This window comes from Thalassophryne amazonica, chromosome 12, assembly GCF_902500255.1.
Source record: "Thalassophryne amazonica chromosome 12, fThaAma1.1, whole genome shotgun sequence".
Lineage (NCBI taxonomy): Eukaryota > Metazoa > Chordata > Actinopteri > Batrachoidiformes > Batrachoididae > Thalassophryne > Thalassophryne amazonica.
Genome location: NC_047114.1, coordinates 27721214 through 27747027, shown reverse-complemented (window position 1 = coordinate 27747027; position 25814 = coordinate 27721214). Strand labels below are relative to the sequence as shown.

At 40.5% G+C, this 25814-nt stretch overlaps 1 protein-coding gene across 6 annotated transcripts in view; it reads right to left on the bottom strand.

Annotated features, from left to right (window-relative positions):
- The window catches only part of st3gal3b (ST3 beta-galactoside alpha-2,3-sialyltransferase 3b), a 198501-nt gene that overhangs the window by 102390 nt on the left and 70297 nt on the right, over positions 1-25814 (bottom strand). For all 6 annotated transcript variants that reach the window (XR_004563880.1, XR_004563881.1, XM_034182402.1 and 3 more), the window contains 2 exons: positions 25460-25502; positions 20115-20207 (listed from right to left, as the gene is read on the bottom strand). Coding sequence is in view for 4 of the 6 variants with exons in the window: in XM_034182402.1 (XP_034038293.1) it covers positions 20115-20207; positions 25460-25502 (136 nt within the window). In the remaining 2 variants the exon portion in view is untranslated. The remainder of the gene's footprint in view (positions 1-20114; positions 20208-25459; positions 25503-25814) is intronic.

Here is a 25814-nt window from a genome sequence, read left to right as displayed (position 1 = left end):
ACAACTGCAAATCACTGAGCCCTGACCAGCAGTCACAGACGTCCTTACAAAGCGTAGAGACAGGGGACTACTTGTTAAATAAAAACAGAGGACTCGCCAAAAGGCAGCAGGCTGGGATGCATGGACTCATTTCCTCTGCGAGGGCTGCCTCTCGTGGGCCATATTTTCATAACCGTGCCGCTTCAAGTTCACTGCCAACATTTGATTTAGGACTCTAATACAAACAATTTTGGGTAGAAAGGGGGGAAGGGGAGGTGTAGAAAATAAATTGAGTTCTACAGGGCAGGGGCTTCAGAGAAGAAACATGGAGGAAGCAGAAGATGATTAGAGGGAAAGGCACACAACCTGACTGCAAGAGCTTAAGACATTTTTCTTCCTGCAGGCCACAACTACTTAAACAGAATGCTAAAACACACACACACACCTTTTTCTTCCCCCTATACTTTAAGTAGAGATGTCCTGGATAGAGACACCTTTGGGTCCTCGATCTATGAACTCAAGAGACACCTGGGAAGAGCATATGGAGTTGTGAGGTCGCTGGACAGTGGTGTCTGGAGATGCTGATACCTTTGCAGGACAACAAAGCTCCAAGTCTTTAAGGTCTTTGTGTTTCCTGTATGGTTGTGAGTTTTTGACAATACCCAGTTACTTAAGGCAATGACTGTACAGCTTTGGTACCAGAACTCTTCAGAGGATCTTTGGGGGCCGCTGGCCATGATCCAGCACCCAATGTGTCTCAGTGTTGAGGACTCCAGCAGCTGGGGAAGGCCAAGGACACACCTATGTTTCACTTTTAAGATGCAAGGATCGACTGGTTGTCTGCCATCCTGGAACTGGGGCAGTTTTGTGGTGTGTGCAGCACTAACACATGTTCCCAGACCTGACCTCACTGTGAAAGCAAAGGATTGGCTAATTATTTTAATATGCAAATCATATTCAAAATTTTGTTGTAGAGACTTTAATCAAGGCAGCACATTAGATTACTCGTTAGCCCTGGAGCCTTACAGCAAGAAAGTCCTGGGATGACTTCCACCTGGTGTTTCATTGTGGAGTTTGCATGTTCTGTGTTCAGGTGGATTCCCTCTGGGTGGTCTGGCTTCCTTCCACTTCCAAAGACATGCAGGTAAAATGAACTGGAAACTTTAAACTGATCATAAGTGAGACTGTGATTGTGTTTGTCTGCCTATATGTGGCCCTGTGATAGACTGGTGTCCTGTCCGGGGTGTACCCCACCTCTTGCCCAGTGACTGCTGGGAAAACCTCCAGTTCCCCCATGATACTAAATTTTTATAATCAGGTATTGAAAATGAACAAATGGAAGACCTTAACCGACACCACAGTGGCTCCAAGTACAATTAGTACAGGAGTAGTGACACTCCTGTTGTCCACCTGTTCAGGCCTGTGTCCCCTCGGTCTTGTGTTGGACAGGAATTGTTTGAGTGACACAAATAAATTGTCTGGCATGTTATTGTTTTGTAAATAGCTGCACAAAAACACCTGAAGCATTTCCTACATTTTAATGCAAATAGTTGTATAGAAAAGTCGGGTCACACCTGGACGACTTGGCCAACGTATGCTGACCATATTAAAAACGCTGCCGTACATCTAATAAATTATTGCAGGTGTCACACCTTGACAACTTAACCAGTGTATAGTTACAGCCTTGTTTCCACAGAATTTTTCAGCTCGGTGCTGCACGGTATTACACGTGTCAAAACAGTTAAGTCTGGCTTGGTTTGCATTTCCACCACAGGCAGAACCCTTTTGTTTGGCAGGTGGAACACTTAAACATTGACGAGCACAGAAGCAAGCACGCACTGTGTCAAGCGCCGTGCCACTCCACATGGAAGCAAAACTGAGAAATCTTATTATTTTATTCTTTGTGGATCATGGCTCTACTCTACTCTTTTCTACTCTCCTATTTTACTCTTCCTTTATAGATATACCTTTGTATACTGGCATAGTTCCACCTTAGAATTGGAATATAATATATAAGATATACCTTACTGAATTTTCATGGCATTTCATCAGGTGCAGAAAGAATGAACCGACTCCTTTGGTACCGGAGATGTTAATGAATAAGGTGCTGTGACTCTTTCAACTTGTGGTGCAACAAGAGAAGCTTGGTGGGTGAGAAGAAGCTCTGCTGACAGCAGAGACTTGAGGCCACCCACCACCACAGGCACCCAACCAACGGATTACACCTGCAGCAGGCCATGCCAGTCTTGCATCGGCCCAGCCACACCAGGCGCTGCAACTCAACAACCTGATGGACGACCTCCGGCGCAGAAACCATGATCTGATGGAGCAACTGTGGTACAAAGTGCTGGTGTCAGCGGGTCTTTTCTACAGCCATGACAAGGAATTAAAGTATTTTCAGATGTCGTTTCCAAAATCAGGAAGCTTTATGTGGACATGTGTTCATCAGACTGTGATGATGAATCCCACTGAAACAAACAGGTAAAGGTACCTTGACACTTGTATGAATTCGATCCCCGCACTGCAACGCAATCTGCTATGCCAGAGAGTAAACTCGTAAACTGTGTGCATGCAAGTGCGCAAAGGAAATTTTGAAATGTTGAAAATCTGAAGCATTATTTTTGTGAACTACACGTAAACATTGCACAAACAATCCAAAAACACTGTGCCATTGTGAGTCATTGCATCAGTGCATCAAAGCGCAGCTCATCTGAATGATTATAAGATGCTAAATCTATAATAAACATAATTTTACATGCTAAATCTATAATAAACATAATTTTACAGATACTCATAAGAAGGGATGAAAATGCAACTGTTTTACCAAGCCATTACAATATCAATATTATAAATAATTGCCTTTGAGACGATTCTGAATGCGTTCTCCACATCAAGCACATGACAATAGCTGCAGCTGTAGAACATTCCTCTGTACTTCCGGAGCGATTAGTGGTGGTTTCATCAGCCAAGTTCTGAGAGCAAATGATTAATCCCCTACAAAATAATTTTATATAACGCAGCATCCAGTGGTACACAGGGCAGTATCCAGCGGGACAAAGCGAGTCGCATTGGCACAATGAATTGTACGGCAGTGTAGGGGTTAAATGCGTGCAAGTGTCAAGGTGCCTGAAGACTTTATATTTACTCTGTGCGATGGTTTAATATTTGAAACAATCTCTTTGCACGAGGACTGCAGCTTTCAATGGCCGGATTTCGACTTATGAGTAAATTGTGCGTCAGCAATCACATAACTTACCTACAACTTATGTGTTAAAAATTTTAAGCATGTCCAAAACTTTTCAAGGTGCTCTGTGTATTACGGCAGATATCAGCATGCTTTAATGTGCTCTTAACTTGTACAAACATAACATATTAGACATACACCAGTGTTATTTTTGTTTGTTTGTTTTTAAAATACAGCCGGCATATGCTGGCTAAACTGTCAAGGTGCGACAGGGTCATAACTTTGTTACCCCTTTGTTGCTACATTTGTTCATATGTTGTTCAAATTTACAATTTATATTTTGATTCTACATTCTAAAATTGTTTTGTTAAATATTTTTGGCTTTCACAGTAAAAAAAAAAAAATTTCTATTCAGATTTCATGTTTTTTATGTAAATTTAGGTCCATTGTGTTAATACAATATGTCTGAATGAAAAACAAAGTCACACAGGTGAGGTTGTGCTGAAAAAAAAAGACACCAAACAAGGCAAAGTAAATTTTTTTTTTTTTAAGGAAAATTATGAAAGCAAGACCAAAAGTGGTCAAAAACAGCAAATTATACCCTTGACCCCAGAGGGTTAAGCAGCTTTTAGATGCAAATATAGAATCTCTCCCCCTCACCCCACACACATAAAAAGTTACCGGCTACTGTCTTTTTCCAGGATCAACAAGCTATATTTGTAGCTATAACAATACAATGATAGAGCGAAATTTGTTCAATTTGTCACTGCATGTCATGATAACTGATAGTCAAATTACCCAAATTAAAGTTTGAAGTAGCTCGCTATAGATGTCCTAATTTTAGTTCATGACAGGTCATGGTCCTACCATGTGCCCCGAAAGACATCAGTGTCTAACGACATTTGCATGGCATGCAAACTATAGGTTCTCTTGAATGTTTCCCTTTAATTTTTTAAACAAAGCCATTGTATCACCCAGACAAGAACACTGATAAGGTGGTATGTAAGTAATGTTGACAAAGGACATGTAATGTTGACGCTCACAATGCAGACAGGAATTATGGGAAGAATGTTTTCTTGATAAGATTTACAAAGCCAGCCCGTAAAAAAAGAAAAGTGTGAATGATGGATGAGTATTAATGAAGTATAATCACCAATGTCACTGTGCGTATACAAGTACATAAGGACAACACCAGCAGGATTAAAAGGTGGCAGTAAATCCTGGTATGTCATTTAACTTTAATATATCATATTAAAAAAAGGAACTGCAGCTTCTTAAAAATCAAGTCCAAAATAACCGGATGTTAAAGCACGTGATTTAAAATGCAGTAGACGTAAACATAAAACAGATACAGACACATTATGCAGTGTTCATAAGAGCCCCTTCACATGTAGTACAAATGTAAAAATCGGTGTGTTGCCACAACTATTTGTGCATACCAGCGGCTGAAAGACAGTGTGTGCCATGTGAAAGCCCATCAAACCCTTTCGCGGCAGGTGACACACATGAACATCTAACACCACTCGTTTGACACTTAGAACATATGAGGCCATTCGCGCCATTAGCATGACAGTCAGCAGACAATCACTTTCCAGCTCCACAACTGTGGAGTTGCCGAGTACACGTGGTGTGCCAGAGTGTGGCTCCTCCCACAACACGTGTGCATGCGTTTCTCCCACTCCACCCGCTCCTACCTCCAACAGGCGAGGCGCCTCTCATCTGATCACCGAGTGACACTTTAGTCTGTGCGCTGACTGGAGAGGGGGCGTGGCTGGCTGTCAACAGCAGAAGCCGTTGACAACTCTGGTCCTGGACGTCACAGCTGCAGAACACGTCCTGTGTTTTGATGGACGTGCATGTGTTTGCTGTCCTCATGTGGAAATGCATAAAAACATATTGCTTTTGCGATGGACTGGAGAGTGCGCACACTGACAGGTTGCCCCAGCTGAAACGGACCGTCAGTTTATGTGGACATGCAGCAGGCGATCTAAATGTCACGTCGGTGACAGGACACGCATGTTCTGTGAGCGTCGCGCTGCAGGACTATATGACAAGCCAACCATGCGACAAATACGCCACTTTCAGTCATGTATCAGCAGAAATGCGTCATAACAAATGCTGCTTGGTCAGTTATCACAGCAAGCTTTTGTAAATTGCATGCTTGAATCCCGTGGGTGGAATTTTTTTTTTCCCCACAGCAGCTGCGCGATGTAGTTACACATGCTCCAGCTGCTCATTTTCAATTTATTTTCATTTATATAGCATCAAATCACAACAAAGTTGCCTCAAGGCACTTCACACAAGCAAGGTCTAACCTTGCCAATCCCTTGCACTGTGTTCCCCCTGCGACGGTTTCGTACACAAAACCGTCACAGCGGGATTATTCACGCTTACCCGTCACCTCGATGTTTTCATGGTTCACTCATATGAGCTGTTCCGCTGTGATTCGCTCTGATTTGTACTTATTCATATTATGTGTGAAGGGGTCCTTAACAGTGCAACGTCAGACTTGTTGCTAAAACTAAATAAATAATTCACTGCTGCTCAATTCCATTTCCTGATTAAATCATATTTCAGGAATGTTATCATCCAAGAACAAATACTCACAAACACCCCACCACCACCACACACACCCATTTGACACTATTTAAGGGAAAATTAATTCAGAAAAGTACCATTACCATATCCTACTTCTTTAAACTAGCTCACAGGACACTTGCCAATTTGCTGCTAATTATGTTGCACATAATTCTAGGACTGATGGACAGCAAGAGAACTAAATAGCATCTTTCTTCTGTCTATTCAGGCTGGTGCAGCAGCATGGTGACCATGTCCTTTCAGCCCGAAGGTTAAAAAACGAGAGCGCACTGAAGTGTGGGATTAAGGTGTCTTGGTTGGAACAACCCTTTTAAGACGACTGGATTGGAGCCTAATGATGTCAGTTGCATGGGGTCTCAGCACTTTATTTCTATAAGAGTACTTGATAATTTCAAATAGCAGCTCAGGCATGTAAATTTTCATTCCCACATACAAACGCAATCACACACGAATTTACACGAAGAGTTGCATAAATTGTGCTTATTGGCCTGTGTGAGACTGGGTTGGAGTGGCAGTAATCACCGGGTTCCCAGTGGGGGTTCTGTGTTGTAAAACGCTTTGATCTGACACGTGCTGCTGATTAGAGGAAACAATTATGAAGAGTACGGTTAACGTGTAGCTTCGTAAATAGGTGGATCGTGTTTTCCAAAGGCTGATTCACTTTTCTGTTTCCTCTTAAGCAGCAATTTAAAGACGCCGGTGGTGCTGATAGTCTTGCTTTGAGCAGTTTGTTGGGAGTCAGTCTCTCTCGCCGTCATGTTGAAATAATTAGTTTTCAATGACAGTTTAAAGGGCATCATTTTTGATATTTTCATAGAAAAAGCCTGATTTTTTTTTCAACCAATATAAAATTCAGATGTGTAAAAGCTCACCTGCACCTGGCTGTGAACACGGGGACAGCGCACCGTGACGGCCATCACAAGTAAAAATATTTAATTTTTGCCACTTGCTGCAGCAAAAAGGACAAGCTCTTTTGCTGTTAGGTACATTATTTCAGACGAAAAAAGGTAAGTGCCATCCTTGTCGAATGGTATGGTCTAAAGCAGGGGTGGGCAACGAGGGCCGAGACACTGCAGGTTTTCCTTGCAACCAATCACCTCAGCAGGTGGGTTGCTGATGAGCTTCTACCTTGAACATAAACACCTGGTCGTCTTGAAATTACCTGCTGAAACATCTGATCATTAATGAAATCACCTGCTGAGGTGACTGGTAGCAAGGAAAACCTGCAGTGCTTTGGCCCTTCATGGCACATGATTGCCCACCCCTGGTCTAAAGGTTGACTGCAGTGGCTCAAAAAGGTCACTGTCAAGACAGATCGCTAGCTTCTTTGAAATTTTCAAATATTTTAAGAGCAGTATTGCAAATTAGATATTTGATGATAATTAAATAAACCAAATTCCATCTTGGCTGAGTTCAAGAGCAGGAAGTTACTGGACATCCAACTTCTCACTGATGCTAGACAATCCTCCAAGGTCCCAATCTGAGAGGGAATATCAGCATAACAATGAAAAATAATTCAATAACTGAAAAATTGGTAAAACAGGTGCAATATAGAGCAAAAACAACAAGGGACCCAACACAGAACCCTGTGGGACCCCACATTTTATTGGAACAGGTGACAACATCAATATCTAAAATCTCAAGTGATGTTGCACAAAACACACAGCTATCTCTTGGAGGGGTGTGACGTCAACTACTAAAGAACCAGACCATTAATGCCAAAAAAATTTTCAAGCCAATCAAGCAAGATGCGATGATCTACTTTATGAAATGCTGTGCTAAAATGCAGCATAAGCAGCACTGTAATGACATTTGAGTCCATTGTCAGCAAAAGATTGTTCCCCATCTCAGTATGCAGTCTCTGTGGAATGCTCTAAAGGCTGACTACGATAGCTCAAAAAGGTCATTGTCAACAAGAGCTCTCACTGGCTGCTGTGAAACAATTTTTTCAAGAATTTTTGAACAATAGGGCAAATTAGACATAGAACGATAATTTGCCATGGACCCTGGATCGAATGTGGGTTTTATCACAGCAGCTGTAAAATGTACAGGAACTGAAACAGCTGGTAATGATTTTCAGTAAGATGGTCCAAGTTTAGACCACAAGTCCTTAAACAACCTTGCTGGTAGTGGAGGCACAGAGCAACTTTAGCACAAGCCACAATTTACATCAGCGCCTACCTACATACCAAGTGAGATGGTATCAAAATCAGTAACTGTTGGATTCTCATCAGCATTAATGTCTGCTATAGTTGCAGGATCACAGAGACTATCTAAGGATTGCAGGAGAATAATTGATCAAATTTACTTTAATTTCTTTTCACAGTAGTCCAAAAAATCTTGAGCTGTAAAAGGTGAACAACTTGTGGTTGGGTGCACTTAAGACTGGCCACAGTTTCAAATAAAATTTTGGATTATGCTTATTGTTATTAATTAGATTAAAATAATAAGCCACTTGTCTTTCATTTTTGTCTGTCTTTGTGTTGTTTTGGTAGTCGGTCCCTCCTGACAGAAGTTGTCAGTCGGCTTTGAGTAGGATGTTGTAGGGTGATCAGGAAGGGCGGATGGGGGTCACACACGCACACCACATTCACTCACGCACTACATATCTTCTGTCCTGCAAGAATAAATTGCATATATGTGTATTAATGTTCATAAATGGTTCTGCCAGTGTGGCATTTACCATTACTATATATGCAGACGGGAAAATAAATAAATTAATTAATTAATAATAAGCCTTATCTGGAGCTAATAATGCACTTTATAGTTCAGCACACATTCACACTAGGCAAGATCAAAGACCTCAAATGCAGAGAGCTATGTAATTTAAGCTCCAGATTCCTACAAGTAATCTTGAGATGACGCAAGTGCTCACCAAACCACAGAGTCTGTAACTTGGGGCAAAGATGTCTAAGAATAAGTGGAGCAACAAAGTCAAAAAGAACAATCAAACCTGTATTTAGACTATCAGTCAAACTGCCAAAAAACTGATCATGTTCAGAGAGACAGAGACTCAAGAATCTCATGTCGTCTTTCACTAAAATCAATTTTAGTTGATGGGCCAATGTGATGCTTCAATCCCATAGACATCAGGTCCCACTGGACAGAACAATGACACTTGAAACTTAATGAGAGTGGTCTGAGATTACAGATGAAAGAAATTATTTTAAAATCTAAAATCTCAACTCCACGTGACAAGACCAAACCCAAAGTGGTACCACTAAAGTGAGTGGAACCCTGGACAAAATGATGAAACAAAGATATATGCAACACATCCAAGAAAGCTGTGTTGAGAGGATCTGGAGACTTAATGTGGATAATTCTACAACCTTAATTCCAATGAATTTGGGACGTTGTGTGAAATGTAAATAAAAACAGAATACAATGATTTGCAAATCCTCTTCAACCTATATTCAATTGAAAACACCACAAAGACAAGATATTTAATGTTCAAACTGATAAATTTTATTGTTTTTGTGCAAATATTTGCTCATTTTGAAATGGATGCCTGAAACACATTTGGTCTGTACACAGTGACAAAGCAAAGTGAATTCCACCAGGCTGTTCATATCTTACATGCACATACACAAAAAAAACAAAAAAAAAAAAACAAATCAACCTGCAAAAAGCCCACAACAAAATATTCAACAGAGTCAAACCAAACACCACTATGAACTATTAAACCAAAAACAGATTTTTAAATTAAACCAAGACCCCTGTCTAGTTTAGCATCACGAGTAGCATAAGCAAAAGAATATGGAGTTGGGGACTGCAGAGTAGGAGACTGCAACACCAGCAACCATCGGTGGAAAGACACCCAGAGCTTTCCTAGACATTAAAGCCAACAGAACCAGCAGTCACGCAACCGCCAGCAGCAATTTGTGGAGGAGAACACAGTGCCTCTAGATACCAGACATGAGTCTGGATCATCAGCAGGAGACAAAGAGGAGGGGCAGCTATGTCTGAGAATTTTTTTTTTTGTGTGGGCACAGACCACCACCTCAACCCAGGGTGACCATCAAGCAACAGACAGGCTACAGACAGGTAGAGGGATCCCAGGGCAAAGTATCCTAAAAGGCCACTTAGAGTGAGGAGAGCCACAAGTACGGCTCATGAGCAAAGTCCATGCAGGCGCTGACTATGGACTATTCCTTACAAAATTAAACAAAAAATTTAGTCCATGTCTTTATATTGTACAGTAAGCTGACAGTTATTATCATGACAGGTACGTTTTGCAGATAGAACTGTCTTGGTGTATTACTGTACAGACATTTTGTTTTTGTTGGTAAACTCATTCTACAGTACCAGTAGCTCTTTCACCACAGTGGAGAGCCCACAAACATCAGGGAAACAACTTCTGCCAATGTACCGCCCAATTTTCTCATCCCATCTGTGAGTTACTGGAGATTGTGGCCAAAGCGTTCACCAATGCTCGAGGAGTGAAACGTCAGAGGAGACTGTGTGCTTATATCTCTCTGCAAACATGGAAGGTGCATTCTATTGCCAGGAACATTTCTAATACACAACTACTGTGCAAGAAAGACAATTTCAGCAAATGGTAGGCCAAGAACACAGACTTGTTTTATTAATCTTTTGTTCACTGTTTCAAGTAATCTTGATTGTGTGTATGAATTACTGACACCACCTTGCAGCTAGTAAGCTTCTAGCTGGCTTCTAGTTCTAGTGACAGTCCAAAATGGAAAGTGACTACATCCGTTTCTATATCAAGAGTACCTGGTGAAATGTTATTAGTGATTCTGCAGCACTGTCCTTCTGCAATCCTTAATACACTAAAGGATTACAGAGTTTCACCCTATTCAGAGTTTTATGAACATGGTCACACATTTTCAGAAATTTCATTAGTTCTAATGTGGAGGAACAAATTTATACAGAAACCTTATGTAAATAAAAGTCAAGTGAAAGCCAAAGCTCTCATCCTGGTGGGATGACCGTTTCCCCACGTGGACCTTTATGTAGAATAGAATTTATTTCAGCAACAACACAGCAGCATAAAGACAACATATCAAACAAATAAAAAAAAAACAAGACCAAATTAAACACCGTGTGCCTGAAAAGGGGGTGGGAAGAAGCAAAGCTTATAAATTACCCACCCCTCATACCCCATCCCAAAAGTCCAAGTCCAACATATAATTACACTTATGCTCACACTCCTATATATACAAATAAGCAAATTAAATACATACATCCATTTATACATTTATACTTTTTTTTATTTTTTTTTTATGATTTTCTTTATATCCAGAAATTATTAATTTCTTATAATGTTTCTTAAAACAGACAAAAGAACTACAATCTAATTTCCACAGGACATTTGTTCCAAATCTTATGTGCCTCCATACTTAAGATAAACTGAGGAAAATGAGTTTTCCACAGTGATGTGTTCATGCAGGTTCAATGTAACCCCAGACAATTTCTATCAATCATTTTACAGAAGGTACAAGGAGTCCTTATCCTACATAAGCGGTTGAAGATGTATGTATGTAAAAGGTGTCAGAATCTTTAAGCCCCCCCAGGATGGTGTTCTTTGAGAGTTGCTTGTGTGTCCCAAAAGAAAATGGCCAGGACACACAAGGCATGAAATACATGTTTCTGTGTAAATGCTCCAGCATCCATTGGGGGTAGGGTCTGTGTTCTAAAATGCAATTTTGGGTCAATTTTTTGGCATTCTATGAATGATCTATACATCCACTGAGCTTCCTCTGTGCAGCATAGTTTTAGGCAGAAATTAAACTTTTGGGTGCTGCTGCCCCCCCCCCCCCCAAAAAAAATCCATGTCCAAAATTTTAGGCATGAAGCCCAGCAGTGTATGAGGAGGGAAGATCCAAGGAGGCTCCCCTGGGAAAATTTTGAGAAAACAGACCCCGAATAATGCATTCTGGAGAACTACAAACTGTAACCCTGTCATGTGAGTTTGTTACATGACAAGATATAAATAAAAAGACATTTGATTCAAATTTATTACAATGAAAAAAAAAAAAAATCCCTGACATTATATAAAAGTATCTTTTTTCCCAATCCCAGTATTGTAGTACAAGCAGAAACAGCTCACTGATCTGTAATGCGAGTTTGGTGGCACTACTAACTATAAATGTGATGTTACTGAGTTTTAAAATCAAAGCATGTCCCTGAGCATTTCCTTTTGCCATGGTAATTTGTTGTTTGTCCCTGAGCTCTGGTCTCGCTGATGGCTGATGGCAATGTCAAGATCAATGTAATTCATAAAGAACAGAGAACATCTCTTTTTTTTGGGGGGGGGGGGGGGGGGTAGTTTTAGCCTGTTGTAGTTTGTTTTCTGTATTACAACTTATGGAAAGAATTGTCATTTGATTTAAACCAGCGATTCGCTTTGAAGTTATTAATCCCAGAATCTATCTTTACAACTTCACTTGGCAGAGGGCCGAATGAAGTTTTTATTCATGAAGAAAAAAAAAAAAATCAATCAATTTTACAACAATACAAATAGCTTGTGTGAAAATTACATTTAATGTCATGATTGAAACTTCCTTCGCAAAAATGACCATTATGTTTCCAAGGGGAAGCCGGAAAAAACAGCAGAGCATTCTCAAAATTCTGGTGCTTAAAAACGCAACGTACAAAGCATACTGCTACAGTAAGTCCTCATGAAAACAAAATGCTAACTAGGGATGGGTACTGATAAGATTTTATCGATATCGATACCATTATCAATTCCACTTATCGATACCTCCTGTGAATTTTCTCTGTACTAAAAGTAGGCTTGTCATTTGATTTAAACTGCGATTAGCTTTGAAGTTATTAATTCCGAGCGGACTCCATTTTTCTAACTTGGCTCAGTAGAGAGCGGCGCAACGTTTGGAGCAATGGAACGGAGGACAATTTTGTTTTTCTCACAACAAGACAGGAGTCCCAGTTAGTCACTTTAATCCACACAAAAGTGACTCACGATTGACATATTTTAATGGCTCAGACGGGATAAGAAGCGGAGTTGCAGCTTCTGAAGAGGAGCGAAGCAAAGAACCAACGAAGCAGCGGATCGGAGTACTGCTTCATTGGTTCAAGGTTCAAAGCAGAACCGTGTTGCAGAAACGGCTGATTACAGACCCGCTGCAGGGACTGTAATCAACAGAGAAATGATCATTTTCCCGACAAACACCTTCAAGAACAACAGCTGCTCTGAAGGACCGACAAGGGAATCATTAAGCAAAAAGGCTATTGATGTCGGTGGATGGAATCATTTCTTAACGATACCCGAAAAGAACCGGTTCTCGATATCCATCCCTAACGCTGACTAAATATTTTTCAGGCGTTTAGCAATAGTAAAAGGCACACTGTAAGTAGTGATGGTGACAGCGGTGAGGAATCACAGTGCAGCGCTCTAGCAATCATCACCACGGAGGTCACTCAAGTCTGATTACATTTCCTCTCTTTAAAAAAAAAAAAACAAAAAAACCCTGAGTCAGATTATTTGGGGAGCCCTGAATTGTCTCCAATAGCAAATGTGTGGAGAAGTTTGAAACAGAAAATGCAACAATAACCCGGTATATTTGCACACCTTAAGGATTCAAAATTCAAAGGATTCAAAAGAATTTTATTGTCATATGCACATAGGAACATGTTCCTTGCACAATGAAATGTGTCTACTGCATTTAACCCAGCCTAATTGCCAGTTAGGAGCAGAAGTCGCCTTTAGGCGCCCGAGGACCAGCTCCAGATGTACTTCCCTGCCTAGGTCAACAGCAGGGCTGAGCAAACCATGAACGGCTCTTTACAGACAACACACATGAGCCAGCCCGGGACATGAACACATATAAAAGCACACACAAGGTAAAAACGTGGGATAGAAAAAACCTTCATAGCTGCTGCATTACACAGCAGCAATGCAGGAAAAAAAAAAACCCATCAGCACAAAAAAACAATGATCTCACACACACAGACAGGAGACGAAAGATGACAACCGAGATTTGAAAGTACAGTTTATCAGAACACCCGGAGGCAGCCTTTAGGCACCGTCAACTGCCTTGTTCATCCATCTGGAAGGAGGAGGGGCTCAGCCCTGAACAGTTCACTGTCCACAGTCAACGTCAGAGCTGGAGAAGCTGGGGCAATCTGGACGGGCCAATTATATAGATTCTTTATGGTTAAGTTGACATGATTCAGCTGCGTGTCGTCAGAGCGAGCTGCAAAGTTTGTACCTGAGTTTTCTGAGGTGGTGTTTGTAGTTGCCATCTGCCACGCCGGTGTTTGCCAACCCGGACAGTGGGAATACCACCTCAACCGGCAACTTAGCCCCGCGACTGGACGGCAACAATGTCCGAGGCCCGCTCAACGTGGTGAATTCACTGAGGCCGCTCGCTGCGTCATTAAAGCCGCGCGTCACGAGTGCCGCTTCCCCGAGGCCTCGTGCAGCCACCGCGGATCCATCAGCGCGGAAACACCGAGGCCGCGCGGCACCAGCGCACTGCAGATCCATCCCGGTGACAAACAAAGCAGGCTGTTAACATCGGCGATCGACAAGCTGCTCATAAGCCGACCATGGGGCCTAAGAAGGTTCTGACAGCGGAGGAAGGTGACGATATTAAAAAATCTCTGGACTTTCTATCAGAGGAGATTTCTGTTGTGAAGCAGCAACAGAAATCAATCATGGATCTGGTGGAGGAGGTGAAGGCATTACGGCTCCAGAACGCCGAGAAAGACCGGCATCTGGTGCAGCTGGAAAATAGAGTGGCTGAATTGGAGCAGTACACCAGAATCAACGACGTCATCATCACAGGTCTTCACATCAAACCACGGTCCTACGCACGGGCGGTAACAGATGAGAGCGGAGGGGATCCCAGTGAACAGGAGGTCAGCTCTGTGGAAAAACAGGTTGCTGATTTCCTCCTATCTAAAGGTATAGAAATGGATTTAAATAACATTGAAGCGTGCCACCCTCTGCCCCGGAGAAATGACGGTGATAAACGAACCGTCATCATGAGATTCATCAACAGAAAACACAAAACAGCACTGTTAAAACAAGGAAGAAAACTGAAAGGGACAAACGTATTCATCAATGAACATCTCACCAAACGGAATGCCGACATCGCCAGGAAAGCACGCTTCCTAAAGAAACAGGGAAAAATCCAGCACACATGGACTTCAAACTGTAAAATATTCATCAAACTGAACGGATCACCAGAACAAGCAAAGGTTATGGCAATAAGGAACATCGAGGAGCTGGACAAATATGAACAATAGGTATGAGGACCCAAACACATCACAGCACCATGATGCAGACTGGAGCAACCCACTCATCCACATCATCTACACCCGGAGACAAGAGAGACATAATGACTAAGGATAATGATCCGTTTATTTCTGCCCAGGAGCTCTGTCTAGATACATTTAATTATAATAACTCTGCTAACCACCCCTTCGAATCTGAAAATGATCCTGATACCTTTTTCAGTGAGAATATTGTGAGACAGTGCAAATATTTTACAGAAGAACAATTCAAAAATTATAAAATCAATGATGAAGATTTTTCAATTATACATTTCAACAGCAGAAGTCTTTCTCGTAATCTGTCCACTATTAATGATTGTTTGAAAACATCCAAAAAAACGTTTTTCAGTTATTGCAATTTCAGAAACATGGTTAAATGAGGATAATAAAGATCTGGTATATCTTGATGGTTATGAATTGTTCCTGGTTAATAGGCAGACGAGAAGGGGCGAAGGTGTTGCATTGTTTGTAAAGTCAGATTATAACTGTAAACTCATTAACAACATGTCATTTACAGTGGACAACATCATGGAATGTGTTACCATAGAAATTACATCTATAAACTCCAAAAACATAGTTGTTAGTTGCATTTACAGAGCTCCTGGGACAAATATTGACGCCTTTGAAGACATTATCTTAGGAATGTACAACAAAATCAACAGAAATAAGCATTTATTTGTCTGTGGAGATTTCAATATAGATTTTTTAAACCCTCACAATCATCCACAAATTACCTCATTTATAAACACCTTGTACTGTTTAGGACTGTTTCCAACCATCATCCTAGCAGAATAACTATGGATACAACAACTCTCACTGACAATATTTTAACTAACGTTATATCCGGTAATCTTAGTGGGGGACTACTGGTCAGTGATATCAGTGATCACTTGCCAGTTTTCTCAGTCTTTGCATTGGAGGGTTGTTGTATGTATCGAAGCAATATCAAATTCATGAGTAGAAAAGTAACACCTGAAACAATTGATAATTTAAGGGAGGATTTATCAAGTCAGAATTGGTCAGATGTTTTTGTTGATGATGTTGACAGGTCATATGATGCTTTCATTTCCATTTTTTCCAGTTTGTATAATAAACACTGTCCATTTGTTGACAAAATATATAGAAATCAATATAGCAACAAACCATGGATAACTAAGGGACTTCAGAGGGCATGTAAAAAGAAAAACGTACTATATAAACAATTCATAAAACTACGAACTAAGGAAGCTGAAAGTAAGTATAAAACATATAAGAATAAGTTAATATCATGAGACTCAGTAAAAAAAACATATAATGAGTTACTTGTCAAAAATAGAAATAACATCAAAAACACATGGAACATATTAAATGAAATAGTAAAAAAGAATAGAGTAACTAGAGATTATCCATTTTTTCAGAGTAACAACTACATCACGATTGATAACGACGAGTCTATTGCTGAACACTTTAATGAATACTTCGTTAATGTGGGTAAAAATCTTGCCAGTAAAATTGACTCATCAACTAATAACTTCTGGGTAAATAATTCAACGTTTAACAAATCTGTTTCAATGTTCATTGGTGGTACTCATGAAAGGGAAATACTTGATCTGGTTCATGGTTCAAAAAGTAAGAAATCGACTGATTTTAATAATTTGGATATGGCTTTATTAAAAAAAGTTATTGATTGTATAGTAAAACCGTTCAATTATATTTGCAATATGTCACTAAGTACTGGTAAATTTCCTTCTCAAATGAAAATAGCCAAAGTAATTCCTCTGTTTAAAACTGGTGACAAACACACATTTTCTAATTATAGACCTATATCACTCCTGCCACAATTTTCCAAAATTTTGGAAAAAATATTTGCTAAAAGATTAAATGATTATTTACTGAAGCATAACATAATTTGTGAAGAACAATATGGATTCAAAAGGTCTCGAACTACATCACATGCTTTGATGGACTTTGTGGAAAGTATAGCAACTGCAATTGACAATAAACAATACACAATAGGTGTTTTTTTTGATTTACAGAAAGCGTTTGACACAATTAACCATGGAGTACTATTAAGTAAACTGCAGAAATATGGAATCAGAGGTCTGGCATATGAATGGATAGCTAGTTATTTACAAGGCAGATTTCAGTATGTTCAATTCAATAATACAAATTCTGAACTCAGGGATGTCACATGTGGGGTGCCGCAGGGCTCAGTGCTGGGTCCTTTGTTGTTTATAATCTATATAAATGATATAAGTTGGGTGTCGAGTTCACTGAGATGTGTCCTTTTTGCGGATGATACAACTGTGTTCTGTAGCGGTGAAAATCTTGAACAGCTTCTGGACATAGTGGAGAAAGAACTGGAAAAATTTAAGGTTTGGTTTGACGCTAATAAGTTGTCACTCAACCTTGGGAAAACTAAATGTATTATATTTGGAAATAAACAGGCACCCAAATGTAAAAATTTAACTATAAACAATAAGGAAATTGAGTTAGTAACAGAGAATAAATTTTTAGGTGTTATAATGATAATAAACTTAGCTGGAAACCACATATAAATTATGTGAAATCAAAATTGTCAAAAACTATAGCCATTTTGTATAAAGCCAAAGACCTACTGCCGCAAGAAGGGTTACTTACTTTATATCATTCTCTGTTGGTACCATATATGACATATTGTGTTGAGTCATGGGGAAACACTTACAAATCAAATACCAATCCAATATTCCTTTTGCAAAAACGAGCCATACGAATCATCTGCAATAAACAATATCGTGAACCAACTCATTCTCTATTTGTGTCTTTAAATTTATTAAAATTCATTGATTTGGTCGATTACATTACAATTCAAACTTTATTTCGAGCGAAAAACCAAGCCTTACCGAGACATGTCCAGAGTCTGTTCCGATTGAGGGAATCCAGATATAGTTTAAGAGGTTGTGCAATTTTTATGAAACCACCAGTAAGAACAAATGTAAAGGGTTTTTGTGTGTCTGTGGTTGGGGTGAGGAAATGGAACAAATGTTCAACAGAGGTTAGAATGAGTAGTACCTTAGTAAGATTTAAGAAACTACTCAAAAAGAACATCATGTCTAAGTATCATAAAGAAGCAAATACAATTTGATTTATATGGAATGTTCAATTTATAAGTGGGACTTATTGTATATTTGAATGTGTGGGTATGTATATGCGTATGTAGATATATAGATATGGGTAGGTGTATATGTATATAAGTGACTGTGTATATGTATGTATATATTTATGTTTGTAAAGTATATACGTATGTATATAGGTATATATGGCACAGCCCAAGCAGAGGGTCACCCCCAAGAGCCTGGTCTGCTTGAGGTTTCTTCCTTATAGGGAGTTTTTCCTCACCACAGTTGCCTAGTGCTTGCTCTGGGGGTTGGTAAGGTTAGTCCTTACTGGCGTAAAGTGCCTTGATTCGACTTTCTTGTGATCTGGTACTATATAAATATAATTATAAGTGAATAGTATATTGATGTGTATGTCTGTGTGTCGACATGTAGTAGTGAATTTATATTTATGTAAATATGACTGATTAGAATTGTTGGACTTGTACTAGCAGGGGTGGGCGCTAATAAGCTTTGCTTCAGCCCACACCCTTTCGGACTCACTAGTTTTGTCTGTGTTTGTTTGTGGAATTGTTCATTTTTTTCTATTTGAATATTTTGTGTGCCGAATAAAAAACTGTCACTTTGTCACATAGCTGCTTCCACCTTCTTGAGTTTCCGGTAAACCAGCGCTATGCCCGCTCCACACAGCAGAAAGCCGGTCACCACTGAGCCAAATATACACACATCTTCGACGTCCTCCACAGACAGCGTGTAAAGGCACATGACCTGCCATCTCCTCCACGAGTCCATCACGTAACCCATCACATGTCCCGGCAGGACAGGTCGGGTCCTCCGCCCCCAAATGTCTTGTAGAAAAAATAGTGTCAATTGCGTTCAGAGACCACTTTAACAGATCCATTTTTGTCGTTTTCCAGAAGAGCAAAGCTGCAGCCTCACTGACAACATGCCACAGAAGCAGGAAAGATAAGGAGGGAGGGAGAAGAGAAAAATGCGTCCGTCTCGGCCGAGTGTAAGCTGGCAAAAATGCCAGCTTGACGTGTTTGCAGAAGATTGAGATGAAATTGTGCCTGAAATGTTTCATTACTTGATATCCTCAATGCCAAAGCATCTTTGAAGTGTTACAAAGTGGTAAAAGCTTCAGCATCCCAACTCTTTTTCGAAATGCGTTGCAGGTTTGAAATACAGGAATGCGTATATATTAAATTAAACGAAGTTCACCATATTATTCTACAGTGTCCCAATTTTTTCTGATTTGGGGTTGTTGATTAGTGGCAAATAAATCCTCAGACAACTCAAAAAGGCCTGTGACATCAGACGATCATGTGGATTGCATGTGCAGTGTACCAGGAAGCTCATGATGAGTCACTGTATGCTGGACAGGAAGTTGGTTTCAGAGAGAAAGCCCCTAAGGCTTGATCTTGGAAAGATAGAAGATTTTGTACTCTCAGGACAAAGATTCCATTGTGTTATAGAGGGATCAGAAGGACATTATTGTACTTTTTGTGGAGGGACAAGAATGATAGAAACATGTTAAACTAGAAGAGATTGCATAGGAATGTGGAGGCTACTGCTTCTGACTCAATCCCCACATTTGAATGAGGAGTGACATCATGCATCTTGGTGGAGAGTTTGCCTTTATCCTCTTGATGGGCAATTAAACATTTTTCTGCAGCTGTAGTTCCTGAATTCAGATGAGGGGCAATTGAGAAGTTTTTAGTCTGGCTCAGAAGAAGTACGGTGTGGTTCACCATCTTTTGCATTCTGAGAAACCAATATTTCTCAACACTACACCCAGTGAGTGAAAGCTTCCCACATCCTCGAGAAACATTAGTGTCTCAAAATGCAGATGGAGAACCATGCCCTACTTTTTCTGGGTCAGGCTCAAAACTTCTCAATCATCCCTCGTGTGGAATTATTATATTTAGTTTGTAGACACCTGCTGCAATCCTTGAGATAAGAAATCTGTTCCATGTCTGTGTTACACAACACGTGGAAATCAAAGAAATTCTACTCACTTTGGATAGATGGTGGCCATCTTGGCTGCTGCATAGCCTGGCTTACATGCTCCTTCAGTGAGGTTCCCGTACTTGTATGCCAACTCCGGTGGCCTGTGCATTCACAAAACAGAAAGAAACCATCTGAATCAACTAACTGGTGAAACTGGTGATTAATTATACTGGCATTATTCTAATCCACAAAACTAAGTTTGTCAAACAAACTCCTTGAAAGATGGGTTGCTTTGAAAGTTGGAGAACTCATCAACAGCTCAGCACATCACCTGTGTGTGGCAGGACAAAGCAGGAGGCCTTAATTCAAATAACCACACTCAAAGTCCAAAAACTATCCCCTCCCCATTACGAGCACGACCATTAGTTCCCTGATGTATGTCATCAATCTAGTTCAAATAAACAGGAGGAGGGTGCGAGGTCCAGGTCAAAGCACTGAGACACGTCAACCAGAGATGGCAAGAGAAGGGGTTAAATAGTGTCTGCTTGTGCTTTTTCCCCCCAAAGCCAACGTGCCACAACAGTGTTTCAGTACTGCTGGAATGCTGTTCACTTTTGCACATGTTGCCCTTAACTGGCCTCTTGCTGATATGGGAGATGTAAGTGTAAGGAGATTCATTAGGTCACCGATTCAACCCACATGAAAAACCACCTGAAAGTGCGTGCTGATGTTGTGCTTATAGCATGTACAGAGTGCAGATAGACGTGCCCTGTGAGCACCACCACGGTGGTGACAGTTAACATATGCACGGTAAAGGGGGCCAGAGAAAGGCTCAGCAAGTGTCAAACCAATTCATTCAAACACAACAACAAATGAACAGATGCAATATTAGAGCACTGCACTCAGCGCAAACCTCCACCAACACTCGCTTCCAATTCCACAAAATTTTACCTTGGGGAAAAAAAATAAAAAAATTCAAGGTCAAAGTCCTGTTAGAACTCGCATTTCATAACCTAATTACATGTGATCAAATGTAGGGATGGGTATTGATAAGATTTTGTTGATACCATTATCAATTCCGCTTATTGATCCAATTCCTTATCGATACCTCTTGTGAATTTTCTGTGTACTAAAAGTAGGCTTTACAGGTTTTCTATATCAACACCATTTTATTGATTCTTAAAGTACATAAATATGAAATCTGTCACTGGATACTTAAACTCTGGACATAAATCAACTCTCCATACATCTGAGCTTAGCTCTTGCAGCTGCCTGTGCTACGCATCAGGAAGTAATTCATAAAGAACGCAGGATGTCTCATTTTGGGAGGAAAAAAAAACGTTTTAGTAGGCTGTAGTTTATTGTTTGTATTACAGCGTTTGGAAAGAGGTGTCATTTTATTTAAAGCTGCAATTCGTTTTGAAATTATTAATTCCGACGGGACTGTCTCAGCAGAAAGCTGCGCAGCGTTTGGAGCTGTGCCAGCAGAACGGAGGATGATTCTCGTTTCTTGACTGCAACAAGACATGAGTCCCAGTTAGTGACTTTAATCCACACAAAAGTGACTCACGAGTCACGACTGACATATTTTAATGGCTTTGAGAGGGATTAAGAAGTAGACTTGCTGCTTGTGAAGAGCAGTGAATCAAAGAACCAATGAGCCAGCGGATCGACGCATTGCTTCATTGGTTCAAGCTTCAAAGTGGAGTCACTCTGCAGAAGCAGTTGATTACAGAGCCGCTGCATGGTCTGCAATCAATGTAGAGAAATGATCAATTTCCCGTCAAACACCCTCAAAAACGACGGCCGCCCTTAAGGACCAATAAGGGAATCATTAAAGGCCCAGTCACACGGCACTTAACGAAGGGTGACGAAGCCCTGACGAAACAAGAAATCTGGACTTTCGTTGACTGTTGTTGGCATCGTTTAACCTTCGCGCAGCTTCGTTCCTGCAGCTGGCGCTACGTCAGGATTTTTAAACTGTTGAAAAATGTGAACGAAGGGCAACGAAAACCTCAATTCATCTGTGTTTCGTTTTACTGTCGTTCTTGACATTTTTTAATCGTTTGTGTAGTTTTTGTAACGTTATTGTTTAATTTGACTTCGTTGTACCAGCGGAGTGTTTTCACACAGTGCAAAAGCCGGTTTGTGAGCGCTGAGGCTGCTGCTGCTTCATGTACCGTTGGAAATTACAGGACAAACTCAGCCTGCTTGCTTGGATTTTTTTTTATCTGTGGGGTGGGGGGGCAGCTTCAATGGGTTCAGGCACCTTACGTAGGCCAGAATTAATCTTTTGTGTGGATATTATTAATTATTTTGCCACAAGCAACTGCTGAATTTGAAACAAAAAAGTTGTGTAATTTCCAACGGTACTTGAATGCAGCATCAGCGGCAGCAGCAGCCGCTGCGTGTGCTTATTATTTTATTAAATATAAGAATATGAGTATAGGAATAACAATCCAGTCCTTCTGTACATGTGGCAATGGGTAGATGAATCAAAATGATTATATAAAGAGCTGTTCTGGAGGGAAGAATTCACGTTGTGGATCAGTGATCAGCTGGTAGAAATAACCGCACGTGAGTCAATGCGCGCGTTCAGACACTGATTAATTTACTGCTCCGATATATTCAATCATCTTTACACTTATATTTATAATCCCTTTTTACAGTTTTCTGTTATAAATCAATACATATGGCTTAGAACATAATACTGTGTGATACAGCAGTGACCACAGCGCACTTTCTTTTTTTTTTTTTTTAATTGGAGGAAGACGGAGTGCGCAGCATGTTGACAGACAGTGAGGATTCTGATAATGATGGAGATGATCCCTCTTTTGTTCTGGACGAGGAGCAGGTGGTCCACCAACGTGCACACAGATCTCCACAGATTCTGTTTGCAGTTTCTCCAGGACTCAGGTGCTATGAGCTCCGTCCCAGCGCCGAGTCCTGGAACGCAGAGATGCAGACGCACACTGCTCCAGCTGTGGCTCCAGGCGCGTTTCGTTAAAGCGTTGAGATCATGAGCTTCGGTTTTGTTAAGTTCCTCTTTCGTCCCTTTTGCGCTCTTGTTTCGCAGACTGTTCAGTGATAAAAGCTCTTTCGTCCACCTTTTCTCAACGAATTGTGACTTCTTTTTTTTTTTTACTTTTTCCCTTCGTTCAGGAATCGTCGTGTGCCATGTGATTGAGCCATAAGCAAAAGACTATTGATATCGGTGGATCGAATCATTTCTTAACGATACCCAAAAAGAACCGGTTCTCGAGTGTGTATTTAGTTCATGTACTTGAATCAAAGGTTTTTTGTGGTGTTAGGTTTTTTTGGTTTCTGAATTCTTTTTCAGATAATTTTCACAGAACATTGTTTTTTATCTCTGCTATGCACACACAATTTGTCATTGCTTTTTGGCATTTGGTTTCCGACTGATAACTGGAAGATAGACAGGAATAAAATTGGAACCTCCATCCAATTTTGGTGCTGTAGGTAAATCCGTAACAGAAAAATCAAAGTGACTGAGGCACTTTTGATTGAGATATAATGCAAAATGTACACCAAGTGGGTTTTTCAATATTAAATTCAAGTGTCCACAAAATCCATAATCTGGATCTCATCAGGATCAAACATTGTCAGATGATAGTGAGTGGCAGTCTGCACCTCACTTTCAAATACGAGAGTGATTGGGGCATTTTTGATTAAGATATAATGTAAAATATACATTAAATGGGGTTTTCAATGTTAAATTTAAATGTCCACAAAATCCACAATACGGATCAGATTAGGATCAAACTTTATCAGTTGATAAAGGATACCATCCTACATAACAATTAAATATGAAAGAGCTATAAATTTTTGAATATTAATTCAATGTTAAAGATGGGGATTTTTTCCAATTTTCCAAGATTTTTCCTAACTTTGACCTTGAAAATTGAATGAGTTCTTGCTCATCAGGATATGAATCTTCAATAAAAATTTCCTAATGTATGAAAAATTGTGGGCTCAAATCTGTTCACCACCAGACAGACAAACAGGGCGAAAACATACAAAATAGCATGTTGTCACCCTGACAAACCATAGAACAAATGGCTATAGCCAAATATCATAATTTGATGTTTTTACCCCACAACATCCAATCATAGATAGTTCAAACTATACCTTTTTGGAATATTCATGATCAAACAAATAATGAGGTATACTTTTCAATATGATTCAATTCTATATTTGGTTATGCCAATCAAGGGTCACAGGGGCTGGAGCTTATCCCAGCAATCATAGGACGTGAGGTGGGGTAAACCCCAGACAGGACGCCAGTCTGTTGCAGGGCCAAATATAGACAGCCAAAAACATTCGCACATGCATGCACACATACACTCAATTTAGAGTCACCAATTCACCTACCCCACATCTTTGGAAGTGGGAGGAAGCTGGAGCAAATGAAGGGAACCCACACGAAAACAGAGGGACCAGGTGGGAAGTGGCCCCACACCTTCTTGCTACGTCACCGTGCACCCTTCAACACGATTAGAGAATTTTAACCCATGAGTAATACTTCATTGACCCCTACCACTGGTCACTCTGGGATGGGAGGCGATGATCTAGTGGTTAAGCGTTGGGTTTCAGACCAGAGGATGCTTGGTCCAAACCGCCAGACCGGAAAAACCACTAAGGGCCGTTGGGCAAGGTCCTTAATGCCCCAGTTGCTCCCAGTGTACAGTTGAGCACCTTCCATGGCAGGACTCTGACATCAGTGTGTGATTGTGTGTATGAATAAGTGAATGTGAGGCATCACTGTAAAGCACTGTGAGCTTCAGATTCAAATGGAAAAGCGCCATATAAATGAAGTCAATTTATGGCCACCATACCTTCTGTGCCAGCCCAGGTTGGATTACAAATGTCGTTTAGTCCCCAAAAGTCTGATTTTGTCTCAGGGATTAAGACATCAGTGAGTAAGCATTTGTGACAACATAAATCTATCTCCCATTGAGGACGTCGGACTGGAATTATGTTCTTTCATGCGCTTCTTTACCTGATGTGCTACCATCATGTAAAGTTTCACTGAAATCCACCAAACAGTTTCTGTGGAATTATGCTGGCATTTCATGGACAGCTGGGTGAGCACGCATGCATGCACACATAAATTTTTATTTGTAGAGAAAATAATAATTTCTGCAACTGTAGTAGAACATTAACAGCTAAGGGGCTTTTGGCGCAGAGCACACATCTCAAGCTGTGTAGTCCTTTGATTCCCAAGTTGAGTGACCTTTGGTGCATGTAACACCATTTCGTGCTCTCCTTGTTTCCAATGCCCTACCTTAATGCCCAAGAATGTCCTACAAAGCTCTAATTACACAGTATATTTAAAAAATGCATTACACGATGGCATACACAAGTGAAGACTTCTTAAAACGTTTGTACTCACAATTTTGTGTCCAGCTGCAGCAGAAAGCCCTGCTTATCATACACTGAAACAGAAGACAGACAGAGAAAAGGCCAATCGCTAAACTGGTCAGCAAAGCAAACAAAAACAAGCATTGGATCCCTGGCGGGATTAGTTTTGGGCAATTTAAGTCTAAACATAATATCAACTATCCCAGGGATGGGCAATGAAAGGCCAAACCGGCGTAGGTTTTCCATGCGACCAATCACCTCAGCAGGTGAGGGGCGGAGCTCATGAATAAACCCACCGGCAGAGGTCATTGGTTGTGAGGAAATGCTACAGCGCCTTGGCCTGTCATGGCACACTGCTGCCCACCATTGAAGTATCAGCCCATTAG